Source organism: Myripristis murdjan, chromosome 12 (genome assembly GCF_902150065.1).
Source record: "Myripristis murdjan chromosome 12, fMyrMur1.1, whole genome shotgun sequence".
In the NCBI taxonomy this organism is placed as follows: domain Eukaryota; kingdom Metazoa; phylum Chordata; class Actinopteri; order Holocentriformes; family Holocentridae; genus Myripristis; species Myripristis murdjan.
Genome location: NC_043991.1, coordinates 9,282,561 through 9,296,777, shown reverse-complemented (window position 1 = coordinate 9,296,777; position 14,217 = coordinate 9,282,561). Strand labels below are relative to the sequence as shown.

Genomic DNA, 14,217 nt, shown 5'->3' with positions numbered 1-14,217 from the left:
TGGAGGCTAGGCATTATATATTGTCGATAGCTTTGCAAATATTCAAAGACAGGCAGCCTGGTAATTTGAGGTTAATTCCAATATTGGTTTAAATTATGTAAAATGTAAGCAACTGCAGCTGCCAGGCCAGTCTCAGGCTCAGAAAAATAAGTCGGTTTATGTTTCAGTCAAATGGCCTATAAGAGTGTCAACTGTGTTAGTGTAAAATCTTGAATGGGAGTCATGAGGGTGTTTAGTGTGGATCAATAATACCATTATTTAATCATCCAATAAAATCGACAGAGAGAGCGTTTCATCATGCATGGGCATGAGATTCACACCATTTCCTCAAAAATCCTTTCCTCCTCTGTTTAACATGGATCAGTAACATCAATCCTCCCATAAAATCAGTGTGTGTGTCTGTGTGTGTGTGTGTGTGCGCGCGCGTGAGAGAGAAGGAGAGAGAGAGAGAGAGAGAGAGAGAGGGAGAGAGAGGGAGAGAGAGAGAATCTCATCAGTTGCACTGACCCTCATATTCAGACCATTTGCTGAAAAATCCAAGCTTCCCCTGACCAGAGAGACAGTTGTCCAAAATCAGCAGGAGCATGGGCCAAATCATTACACTGCACACACACACACACACACACACACACACACACATACACACACACACACACACACACACACACACACACACACACCACATTCTATCCGTGCAATGAAAAAAAAAAAAAAAACACAAACTCAACTGTCTGTTCTGTTGTTGTACTCTTTATAGTGTATAGGCTACACACACACGCACACACACACACACACACACACACACACAAATATATATATATATATATATATATATATATATATATATATATATATTCCTCTTCTATTCTGACACAAACTATTTTCCAGCATAATATAAGCCTACCTGTTCATATTTTGGACTATTTGCAAAATACATCCCTGTTTTTCCCAAAGAAAATATGTGAGTGACAAGGTGTTTTTCAAACTAAGTAAAATTATTGATTATTGACAACATCATTAATGTCAGCATCAGTTAAGCTGCTACTTTGCTATAAGTTGAAACAATAGATGTAGTCCATAGTGGAAGTTAAAGCGACTTAATCTAAATTCGCCTACCTTTCGGAATTTTTACCCACATTTTTAGCATGACATAAATATTTTTTGCCATAAATCAAGATTACACACCGCGCAAGTAGCACCAAACTGTTACATGAGGATAGTGTCTTTTAGGCTATAAAGCGTAAATTAATACTTCTGTAAAATGTAATGATTTTTGTTTGCATTAGTGCTTATTGTAAATCCAAACCTTGGGGTCATATAGGTTAACTACTTTTTTTTATTATCATTAACCCCCACATCATGGCAGCCTATGGACCAGCAAAAGCAAAGAAAGAAAGGAGAAAAAAACTGAGAAAGCATCAAACCATTGCTCCTTTTCATGCACGAGTAGAGGAGAAAGAAAAAGCTAAGTCAGGGTGGGTGTGTTGCCTTATATCTGTGTTGTCCCCGCCTCATATGTGACAGCTTGCAGCCGTGATGGGACCCCATGGGAGCGGGGAGCGGATTCACTAACCTGCCGGTGTCTGAGACCGACGTGCGCCTCCAATCTGGTGGTCACATGGGGGGGAGGAGGAGGGAGGTTGTGGGGAGGAGGTGGTGGGGGTGTGTGTGTTAGATTATTAGGGCCTGTCGGGGAGTCGTGCGGGGCAAACTGTTGTGCAGAATGAAGCTAAAGAGCACACAATGGCATTTCATGCGTGTTAAAGTGAAAGTATACACACAATGGCATTTCACGCACCTTAAAGTTTGCGTCACGCCGCCCCAGTTTCAGCCCACGCTGCTCGGACTATTACTCCTCATTATCATTGTATACAATTACCAGGGACTATTAGATACTTATCATGCACTAAACGTTGACTGTTCAGTGTCGAGACTTTTGTTCATCCTCAATAAAAAAAAATAAAAAAAGACGGTGAGGCAGACTTTTCCATGCTTTATTATTTGAGTTGAATCCACTCTCAATGGAGCCAATGTTTTTTTTTTCTTTTCCTTTCTTTTCTTTTCTTTTTTTTTGAAAGGCAGCACAAAAATGCCTTGCCAAGGTAGGGGCCATGATGTATCTCTAAAGGTTGTTTTGGGACTTTGTGGAATCCATTTTTTTTTTTTCTACTGAAATAGAAAGAAATTTCAGCAAACAAAAAGGCGATAACGTTGAAGAACTGACAATAACAGAAATATCTGAAATAATTTTTAATATTAACTGAGTGATGACGATGATGGACAGCAGCAACAATGAAAAATAATGATAGTTACTCTATTTCTAACAGCAAAATCACCGCCATTAGCATAAAGAAAAAACAAATAAATAAATATATTATATTTAAATGTATTATTATCATTATTATTGTTGTTGTTATTTTTATTATCATTCCATTATCAACAACAGCAACAATAACAATCATAATAATTATATATTACTATATTGTTTCATTTGCTTAGCTAATTTTATCAAAGGCTAATTACAAGTCAAAGTGTTTAAAAAAAAAAATCCGAGTTAAAATGCCTGGCCTACATAAACTGCTCTGGTTTTAAACAAAGGTAACGGTTAAAATACTAGGCCTACCTGAACTTCACAGCATAAAAATATTTAAACAACGTAAAATCCTGACCAAAACCAGAAATAAGACCAAAAATGATGACGATAATAATAATGACAACACGTTGGGGGCACATCTTCCTAAGGTGTAGGGGGAAACAAATCCAGTCAAGTAAGGGAGGCGAGAGAAAAAGACCTACCCGCTCCACATAATAACCCCATTATAAGCCTCATCAATGATGTAATGAAAGCAAACAGTGTGAAAATTGCCTGTAAACAGTTGGATCTGAGTCTCCTGATGAATTCAGTGTCTCTTTTATCAAAGTGAGGATGAGCCAGGGAGGAGGAGGGAGTGTGAGTGTGAGTGGGCGTGTAGGGAGGTCCACTTTCAGCTCCCTCAGCCAATGAAGGCTTGTCACAGGGGACTCACGTGGACGAGTCGCTCTTAAAACCTAGCTCCTGACTTTTCCTCAAGTTCAATTTTTTGGGATTCCCCCCCACCCTCACATCTCGTCCTTTACTTGCCAGTTGTGACTATTTAACCCAGTTTACCTCTTTTGCTTTGCCGTGCGCAGACTGTCGTCTTCCGCCGCTGCTGCTGCTGCTGCTGCTTCTGCTGCTGCTGCTACCCTGCAGCTCTCGGTCTGCTTCTCTTTTTGTTTGTTTGTTTCCTACTTGCAAGAATGTTTACCGTGATCCTCTGTCGTCCGCACAGCCACATGGATCTCCACCTCCACGGCGAGCTGCTGTGTGTGCTCTGAAAATTTCAGCAATCGTCTCTTCGTCCAGGTTTGAGGTCCACCTGCCGTAGGTTGCGAGCGGCTGTACCTGTCCATGGTGCTGAACAGCCTTTCTCCTGCAGACACCAGCGCGCTAATGCTGCCCCACTATCTTCACAAGTATTTCCTAATTACTGCAGCTTTTGGTGCTCAGTAATTAAGATAATTTGAGCAATATCTGCAAAACCTTATCGGAGAGTGGTTCCTACTAAAGAGAAGGAGGTTAACCCAAAATAAATCGATTGCGACTCTCTCAAAAGAGACTCCACGGCTGCATCGATTTGAAGAGGACTCATGTATTTAGACTTGTAGCGTAAAAAAAAAAGATCGGACGCATGGACGAATGTTGTAATGCAACTTAGACTGGAGATATTTTTTGATAAATTGGGAGACAGCGAATAGTGGATGACTTGTCCTCCATCATAGCCTATAACCAAAAACATTTTTGGGGTTTCTTCCTTTGCTGGATCAACTAAGACTGAAACAGCCCCAGAAACTTGTCCCAAATACCAAATGGTAGTTTGAGGCCTCGAGCAAAACAATGGAGGCGTCCGCCAACGGGTCCAGCTTTGGCATCGACTCATTACTGTCCCACAGACCTGGAAGTCCGGTGTCCAAAGGGGATAGTCTGGTGGGGGAATGCCGCTCACCGCTGGAGTTCAGCCCGAGATCAGACGTGGAGAGCGGCTGCTCCTCTCCTCCTTCGCCGAGGCGGGAGTGTGTGGACGAGGTAGCCCAGAGACAAGGTCACGGTGTCGGCCTGCCACAGCACCTCCAACACGCACAGATATCCGCAGGGTCACAGCAGAGGACCGTAACCTCGTCCTTCCTCATTAGAGATATTCTTGCGGACTGTAAGCCTTTGGCCGCCTGTGCGCCCTACTCCAGTAATGGCCAGCCGACTCAAGAGACGGGGAGACTCGCCTCAAAAATAGCAGACGACTTCATGGAAAAAATCCACAGCAACTCGTCGTCAGACAGTGAATATAAAGGTAGGGAGAACAGTTTGCGTCTCTTGGTGAGTTTAAAAAGTGGCGAGGATCGTGTGGCTTACTTTTGCATTTGCTAGATCCTGAAAGATGTTAAGCGTTTGGGCCGAGCCTGTTGGTTTGCTATTTGGACGAAGCTACTGCCGTCTGGGGTGGCTCTGCAAGAAAATTCTCCCTTTGACCTAATTTTTGATTGTATTTGGAGTTTACACATTGTTTTAGCTTGCTTTTCCTTTTGTGACTTTTACAGTGGACTATTTTCGACTTTACCTATTGTTTTAGTCAACTTTTATGTTTGGTCATGATGCCTCTCTCTTAGTCAGGTCTCTCCTCCATAGGAAATTATGTATTTTAATGGGACAAACCAGATTAAACAAAGATGAAGTAATAATCAAGTAAGATTAAGATTAAGTAATAAGTAAGATTAAGTAATAAGACAAAGTAATAATTTAGTAATAATAATAAATAATAAATAAAATTACAATTGACCTAAAAATATGTCATATATTGAAGTTGGGATGCAATGTGGAAATACTGAGTAGTGCATGTAAGACATGTTACAGTCCTATCAATAAATTAAATGTGATCCACTCCATGAAGCTATTAGTTATATTTAAAACATAATTTGAAAATCCAGCAGAGATGTCTGGTGTTACAACTTCAATAGATTAAAGTAGCTAAATATGTAAACACAATTAAAATAGGCCACAAGGCCTGTTTTTCTTTGGAAGATGATATCCTTCCGTAAAAAAGATTTGTTGGCCTCAGTGGTTAAATTAGAAATTGTGCTTGGTGTCTAGAAATACAAAGGCTGTCTTTAAATTTGGCAGCTCGGTTTTTATTTTATTTATTATGATTTTTAATGACGCGAAAAACGTAAAAACTGAAACATAACACCTGGCGCTCCTGGTCAATAACCTGACACCAGTTCACCAGCAGCAGGCCACTGGAAGCTATCAATGAGGGAAAAATCGACACGTCCTCTCTTTAGTTGAAGCTCAGGATTTATCCTTCAGTGATGCAGGCTAATGAGTTCAACTTTGTTCCGTTATTTCATTTGAATCAGTGTGTGGCGCGTTTGCTTGCATTAGCAGATATCTTGAAAGCATCTGTTGATGTCAGAAAGGCAAGAATGGGAGAGATGACAGGGTCGCCTCCAGATAAATGCCATCAAGGGCCTCTCTGTTTCCAATCATGTCAGCCATAACAGACATGTCACCTCCATTGACAGTTTAATGAAGCAGTGCCTGGAAAGAAGTCAACCGCTGTAGGCTACAAGGGAAAAAACATAGCCAACCAAAACCAATTTCAATAATCCAGATAATAATAATAGTAATCATAATAATATTAACGATAATAATTATTAATGCTAATAATAATAATAATACACACTACTATTGTAATAATGATTCTAGTTGTTATTATTATTATTGTTATTATAATAATAATAATTATTGTTGTTGTTCCTGGTGATGTTATGTTATTACAAGTATTATTATTGTTGTTGTTGTTGTTATTATTATTAATATTATTATTGTTATTAATCATTATTTTTTATTCATTACTTATATTATTCGGCCTATTATTGCTTTTATAACACTATTGTTCAACACTACAGCAATCCATAGTCAATATTCACTAATGTATAAACTGATTTTCTACCTAAATATTGTTGGATTATCGAAGGGTCGTCGCGTTATCACTTTGTTCGACAAATTCTGTGCGTACGTGCGTGCGTGCGTGTGTGTTTGCGCTTGTGTGTGCGCGCGCGCCTACGTGCGTTCACGTGTGTCACAGTGTGGAGATTCTCATTGACGCATTGATTGAAGAGGCGAGGCCCATAGAGTGCCTATACGGTACTTTGATTTCCACGAATCCGCCTCCTAATATTTCAGGGATTTGATGCAATTTGTCCCGGTGCTAATCAGATTTGTAACCGCGCAAGGCCGCCCGGCTCTTTATTTTCACTCATTTCCACGGTCCTGTGAAGTTTCTCCGGTCGCGGTTGAAAGGCTCGTCCTTCCCTTGTGGCTCAATTAGACGGATTATTGTGCTTCTTGAGACGACTCAACTATTCAACTACCAAGATCTCTCGCCTCGCTTCTCCCCCCTTTTCTTTTTTTTAAAAGAGTGAAACAGAGAATTGACTAAGAATTGTATATCAATGCACGCCCTGACATGACACCACGCGAAAAAGAACAAAGAATATGGGCCTACTGACGGGGGGAAATATCAGATTGGAAGTGCGAATATTGGCATAGCTTTTCATAACAATTTAAGGCTAAATCAAATAGCACCATATAGCCTATAGGCACTAATTTTAAAGACATGGTTTCAACTAAACGGTGAAAATATTACATTTCTTTCAAATGCAGATGTGCAAATATAGATAAGATTTTGAACATTATACAGTAAATTTATACAAGCTTTGCTCACTTTTCCCCCACATATTTCCATAAAATTAAGAAAAAAAAAAAAATTAGTTCAAGCCTTGTTTAGGTAATGCAATCAGGGATACAACTAGTTGCCCTCAGTTTGACCACTTTTTTTTTTTTTTAATTTGAGGAAGACTTTCTTTGGCTGACATAAATCGTTATGACACCAAAATCATAAAGTAAACAGCTCAAGTTATATGGAGATGGGGTTCTGCAGCCAAAATTAACGCTATATCTAAAAAAAAACAACAACAACAACAAAAAAAAACATAATAATTTTGGTAAGAATAGTAGACGAAGGTCACATTTCATCAACCTTTTTAGTATGAATAAAATCTTAAAAAAAAAAAAAAAAATCAGATACAAACCTACTATCAACATGATCTAATTTACATGAAAGATAGGATCATAAACTACATGTTTTTATATATTGCTGGTTCTTTATGATGATGATCACCAACGCGATGCCAAACAATAAGGGCTGTTTGTCAAGATCGATCATACCTGCATGTCGCTGAAAAGATGGATGCATGTGGAAGGTCTTATTTTTTCTTTTCTTTTTTTTTTTTCAAATTTGTTTTCTGCAGTGAAAGAGGAAGGTGACAGGGAGATATCGAGCAGCAGAGACAGCCCTCAGGTCCGACTGAAGAAGCCCAGGAAGGCGAGGACGGCCTTCACCGACCACCAGCTGGCCCAGCTGGAGCGCAGCTTCGAGCGGCAGAAATACCTGAGCGTGCAGGACCGCATGGAGCTGGCGGCCTCCCTCAACCTCACCGACACACAGGTCAAAACCTGGTACCAGAACCGGAGGTAAGAGCACATGCTACTACTGCTGCTTACTTGGAGACTGAGGGGAGAGAGAGGGGGGTGCAGAGAGGGAGGAAAGGGAAGAAGGAAGGAAGGAAGGAAGGAGGGAGGGAGGGAGGAGGCGGAGGGGGGATAATCTGATTTCTCACGCTTGGCTCGCATCGGCAGCAAATAGGCTAGACACATGGACCCGGGGACGCCATGTTTTCCTCACCACCATCCTAAGGTGGCATGACTTCACTTCACATGGCTGCACACGATTCACTGCGATGGCAAAAGTCCCTGCAGCCACTAATATAATCACTGGCGGAACCAAAACTTCCACCGCTCACTTGTGTCCAGTCCATTTCTAGCGACAAGTGGAGCCACTGACAATCAACTGGCCTGGCATCTGGTCAAAGTGATAGGCCTGAATTATCGGAAATAATTCGACCAACCATCCGGTCAGTAAGAACATTAGTCCTCAATGCTCCCCTGATGTGATGCTTTTCATCATTTGGCGACTAAATTAATTTCTCGCGATTTTTCTTTTGCCTGTTATAGCTCTCCTCATAATAATGATAAAACTACAACGTCATATGATGCAGAGAGACTCTGGCTATACGGTCAGGATGCCCGTGTTCACATATAAATCAATTTACAGTGAAAATGCCCAGCCACCGAGTTTAGCTCCAAGCAAGTTTGCAGCATCTTCATGCAGTATAAATGCAGTTGTGTCGCGTCCAAAGTAAAAGATTAAATGACCATGACAGCATCAAAATCAAGCTGTCAACTTTTTATAATAGAAGACTGGCATGAAGAAAATAAAATCTTGCACAGGGAAGAGAAGCTTTTTTTCGTGGATGTAAACACTTTCTCACCTACTGTAGTTTTCGGTTGCATTATAAGCCTCAGCATTTATTTCTAACTCCAGGCAGCATTTTTTTTTTTAAAAAGCTGTGACTCTCAAGCAGCTAAATGACATAAATAAATATAAAAACACAACACTTTGGAGTATGAATAATGCATCGTTGCATGTGTGCATATCAATAATTCAAACAAACCACTATATCTACTCAATTATCTTTATTATGAATTATTCACCTGCATGGAGTGCATACTGGCAATCTAACAGATATCCTTGGGTGTGAATACAAGTGGCAGGTTGGTGATTTTTTTTTTTTTTTTTTTTTTTTTAATTTTACACAGAATTGCTCATGTGCGCCTGCCTTAAACAGGGTAGACCTAGCAGACTTTTAAGTGGACCTCAGAAGTTAATTAAATAAGATTTTAAAATCGACATTTTTCATGGACGGGGCATCACGCTGACATCTAGCATTGCACTCTACTGACACATCAGCTAGTAAAAACAGAAAGACGGGTATTTCTTTTATTTTTGTGCGTCAGATGGTCATACATGCATGGGCCAAAAGCTATAACAGCGTGGTTTACTCTTCCAGGACAAAGTGGAAGCGGCAGACAGCGGTGGGACTCGAGCTGCTGGCGGAAGCTGGAAACTATTCCGCCCTGCAGAGGATGTTCCCGTCTCCGTACTTCTACCCTCAGAGTCTGGTGTCCAACCTGGACCCCGGGGCGGCCCTATACCTGTACAGGGGCCCATCGGCGCCCCCACCGGCCCTGCAGAGACCCCTCGTCCCGCGGATCCTGCTGCACGGCCTGCAGGGGAGCAACGAGCCGCCGCCTCCGCCCCCACTGCCCCCTCTGTCCGGTGTGCTGCCCCGGCCAACTCAGCAGCGGTGAGCCGGCCTCTGCAGATTTTGACGCCATCCTTGGCAGCTTGGGACTCATAAGAGAGAAAAAAAATCAAAACAAAAAACAGAAACAAACAATTAAAAAAAAAAAAAAAAAAAAACACAGCTTAAACAAAAACTGGAATAGGCCCTATCTGGTGAGAAATAACATATAGACTAAGCCATGTGGAGGGACCTTATAGTGGCTGAAACTCGAACTCTCTCTCTGTGGATAGTTTTTTTTTTTTTTTTCTTTCTTTTAAATTTTCATTTTCTTTTTTTCTTTTTTGGACATGAGCTTTATTTATAACTTATTTATTTCCACTATGCATCTAAGTTATGTATTTATTTTCGTCCTGTTTCAGTGTTTGCCTCAACTGCAGAGGCTGAAATCTTCACAGATAAAACCACTGGAGGCATTTTCACCCACAGTGATGGACAGTTAGACCCATTTTATTGTTATTATTATTATTATTATTATTATGACTGGGTGGAAATTGGACGGATATGACCAAAATACTGACTCTAGCGTCAGTATTTTGGTCAGCGGAAACGAACATTCCTCCTATTTAATTTGAATAGTTAGACAACCAAAGGAATAATTAGTAGCCCGATTATTATTATCATTAGTATCATTATCATTATTTTGTAAATCTGTCACTGTTTTTTCTTTCCACGTGAAAACAAGATGATCAGCAGTCATAAACCTGTAAATAAGAATATTTTGCATTTTATTCGAAAGAGACTGATTTTAAAGAACCTTTTCCGTTTGTTTGTTTTTGATCTATTTGTGCGTCTTTCTCGGACCACGGTGATCCACTTTTAACAGAATAGGCTAGATTAGCCATGAGAAACTATACACGATCGAGTCAGAAAAAAAATGTCTGAGAAGGGATGGACTGCCTGGACCCAAATAGGCATACACATGAGAGTTACGAAAAGAAATAAATCTATTTAAAGTCTTTTCCTGTTCTTAGTTGAAGTTTTAGCGGAGTAAAATGTCAAGTAATTTATAAAGAAGCAGTTTATCCCCTGCAGAAGGGGAAAGAGGGAGGCATTCACCTCAATAATCTTTTTATTTTTATTTTTCATTTATTTTTTTTTTTTCTAATTTTTATTTTATTTCAACAAACAAGCCTATTGGACTTGGGTCTGTGTCCAGGTGTATTGCCTGTTGATTTGCTAGATGTATTTGAACAGACGTTGTGCATTACTTATGTTATTTCATATGAAACCGTGATACCCTTGTTACTCTCTTTTGGTGAAAATGTATATTGCAGATATCAACTTGTGGAGTGGTTCTCGTATTTCTGGACCGTTTTTCGTTCCTCTAGCTTCCCCCATTTCGTGAAATTCATTTTGTGAAATTCACAGCAGAAGTTGGACAAAGGGGGATTTGATGTAAAAGAGAATTACTTTTATAAATGTGGAAATAAAGGTCTTTCATTTAATCGCGTGGCTGGACTATATATGTGAAACAGAAGAGTGTGTCTCAGCTATAATGAAGGTGCAGGTTAATGGAGGGGAGGCCTTTTTGTCAGCTGTAATCAACACGTTGGCTTCTATGGGTGTGTCAGATGGATATTAGGTGCTGGTTTACACCATACAATTAACCTATAGGCTAGTTTCTACTATCCTGGATTCACACTGATAGATATTATGTCTTACCTGCCCTATAAACTGGTTAGGAGGAAAGCTTTGGAGTTCTGTGCTGGCACTGATTGAGCATTACTTGTAGAGAAATGGATGCTTTGAGGCTGGTACCAAAAGTAACCCGTATTTTAAATTTAATTTAAAAAATGAATTTGGGATTTCTTAATAAAAACAGAATAAATTAAGCAGAATCTCCTATGGAGGCCTAATCTCGCATACTTTTGGAGACAGAGGTCATTCATGTTTGACTGCCCACTATTAACCCAAACATGAAAAAAATGGGGATGTTTTTGTCTTATTTCATTATAAAATGTTATGAGTACGTGTCAGTTTCGGTGAGCAAAGGTTGAGAAGACGTGCAGCTTAATGAACAACTTTCCTGGAAGCAGCTCAAAAAATAAATACAATTTGGGAGCTTGCAGGGTTTCTATTAGAAGAAACGTGTTTGAGCAATTTTGAACATGTCTGTCAAACGCTTCCCTCACTGTTTGGTTTAGTATCGTGGATTTAATTTGTCAATGCTGGGAGGGGGGTGTTACAGAAAGATTTACAACGGGGGTTCAACCTGAACTGATTTTATTTTTAAAAAGTTATTCTGTCTGAATAACCGAAACCTTGGCCTATATACCAAAGTGTATTTTTTAATGAATGGGCGTGCACGTTGTGTGAATACAGGGTTGAAAAAGTTTGTACGGAACCTGATAACCAAACACTCTCGTGCGCGCGCACCCAACTACACACACGCACGCACGCGTAAACACCCACACACAGACATGCACTCTCTCCCTCTCTCTCTCTCTCTCTCTCACACACACACACACACACACACACACACACACACACACACACACACACATTAACCATGTTCAAAAGTGCAATCAAAGATCAATTCCAGCTAATGTCTTTCGAGACGGGCCAGCAGAGCAGAAGGGGTGTCGTCCAAAATGAAGCCCTTGACTGTCCTAACGCCCCTCCCAGCTCCCATCACTCTCTAAATGACCAGCACAATTAACAGCGCGACTCCATTCGTTTTCCATAAACAATGCAGGCGATGAAATATTAATGTTATGTGCGCAATTGTTTAAGTGCCTTAAATGATCCCATTTGGAAATTGATTGTTTCCATCCCTCTTTCCTTGAGGGTGTTGGATGTGCGCTCTTTGCCAAACGGCTCCAACAGCTGGTGACCGGGCTATGGGGCTGACTGCAGACCGGGGATCAGCATGGGGACAGCTGGTCAGCGGCTCCAGAGCAAACCCCCCACCCCTCCACCCCCATCCCAACACACATCCACAGACACCACACCACGTCCCTCCCCCTGCCCCCGCCCCGCGCCATCACCACCAACCTCACTCTCCTAATCGGAGCCTGTGGACCAACCCCAAGTTATCAGGCCATAACGCGCGGGGGTTAAGGAGTTCAGTCTGACGGACAAGACTTGGCGTGTAGGATGTTAACGATTAGACAAAAGACTTTAATAGCTTTTAATTGAAAGTCGATAATGGGTTTGATAGCCAGCTCCCCCTGCTGTCATCCACGCATGGCACCTGTTATCTGGCCCCATCACTGACCACGCCATGAAACATCAGACTGACTGCTCTGTAACCGGCACGTTTATGATGCGTAAAATTGCATTAAAAATACAGTGGCTGATCCCTAGGTTTTGATTGTGAAATAAAGAGGGAAAAAAGGGGGAGAAAAACCTCCCAACTTGCCAAAAGATCATTATAGTCCCATCATAAGGATCCGTGACTGATTCAAATAACGACGACCCTTTTCAACATTTATGAAAAGGGTTATTCTTGCGAAGTGCACAGCTGATTATAAAAGGAAAAGCCCCGTGCCTTGTTGGATGACTCGGAGTCTTTTTGCATGTGAAAGGCTGGTGGTAAATCCCCCGGCTCTTACCGTGGATTGTCCCCGGCTCAGGGTTAATGAAGTGCGGATGGAGTCTCGTTGAGCTCCCGACAGACAAAAAAAAAAAAAAAAAAAAAAAAAAAAAAAAAAAACAAGGAGGAGGCTTAGACCCGGGGGATCAGTGACTCTGATTAATCCCATGGACTCACAATAATCATGACGCTAATAATAATAATAATAATTTTCAAAAAAGAACTAAACAAAACAACCTTCTAATGAAATTAAGAGCCAATCAAAATGACATGTGCATGGTCGTGCTGTGGTTTTCTCTGAAGGTTTGACTCTCCTTTCATTCTTCTCAGTGCAGGCTGGACCAAAAGGCAAATCTCCAGCCCGCATTAAGATATCGCTTATTTCAATACACTACTAGCGTTTTGTTTAAAAAAAAAAAAAAAAAAAAAATCCGCGGGGGGAGATGAAAAATAGATCACTTAAACTGTTCCAAGAAATGCGCGGCCTATTTTGCCTTTTTCCAACAATGGCTATAAACTAAAAGAAATAATTTTGCAGTTTTGTGCGCATAAGCGAATTTTGCTTTTATATTATATCCACAGTTAGTCAAAGAGGAATTACTTCAATTTATTCCCATATGTGTATAGCCCCTACCCTACATAATATGTAGGGCATTTTAGAATAACCTTTGAAGCCATAATAGCGTGGTGTGAACACAGAAGCATTTCAAAATAAAACAGGCCCTTGTGCAATACACCAAACAATGTGTTTGACTTGGTTTCTCTAAGAAAAAAAAAAAGAAAGAAAAAGAAAAGAAAAGCTCAGGATTTTTTTCTTCCACATTCATGTGCAAAGTGTTTGTGTTTCCCCATTAATCCAATTAAAATTTGATGAAAGAAAAAAAAAATGGGAGACGATTACAATGAATGGATAGATTTAAAGTGGAAAGGAAAATATTCTTTATTTGCGTTTCTCTTAAGCAGTGACTGCCAACTGTTTCAATTTATTGTAGGATAGGGAGGGCATGCTGTATATTATAAATGTGTGGGCCGTATAAAGTTGCACTGATGTTCAGTTAATGTTTGTTGTGTTTAGAGTCTAAGTAGGCATGGAAAACTAGGACAAGTCTCTTTCTCTCTCTCTCTCTCTCTGTGCATCTGTGTGTGTGTGTGTGTGTGTGTGTGTGTGTGCGTGCAAGCCTACATGTGCATCACTGACCTCAGTAAGGCATCTCAGCTTAAATCCATTGTGTTTTCGCCCCCATATTAAAATAAAAATAAAGTCACAAAAGTGTTTTCATCTAAGAGTTAAAATTGAACAAGATGTCTGAGGCTTGAGACCTCCAAATACTGGAGGAAAA

General features: G+C 40.5%; 1 protein-coding gene across 1 annotated transcript; it reads left to right on the top strand.

The window, feature by feature from the left end:
- Positions 1-3,916: 3,916 nt before the first annotated feature.
- barhl1b (BarH-like homeobox 1b) lies at positions 3,917-9,346 on the top strand. Its single transcript, XM_030065563.1, has 3 exons — positions 3,917-4,367; positions 7,387-7,609; positions 9,046-9,346. The coding sequence occupies exons 1-3, from the start codon at positions 3,917-3,919 to the stop codon at positions 9,344-9,346; spliced, it is 975 nt and encodes a 324-aa protein (XP_029921423.1).
- Positions 9,347-14,217: the final 4,871 nt, after the last annotated feature.

Bases quoted from the DNA above. Each gene is read 5' to 3' on its own strand.
- barhl1b (XM_030065563.1), top strand. From the start codon at position 3,917: ATGGAGGCGTCCGCCAACGGGTCCAGCTTTGGCATCGACTCATTACTG. The intron at 4,368-7,386 runs GTAGGGAGAACA...TGTTTTCTGCAG, and splicing joins GTCAGACAGTGAATATAAAG to TGAAAGAGGAAGGTGACAGG. The intron at 7,610-9,045 runs GTAAGAGCACAT...TTACTCTTCCAG, and splicing joins ACCTGGTACCAGAACCGGAG to GACAAAGTGGAAGCGGCAGA.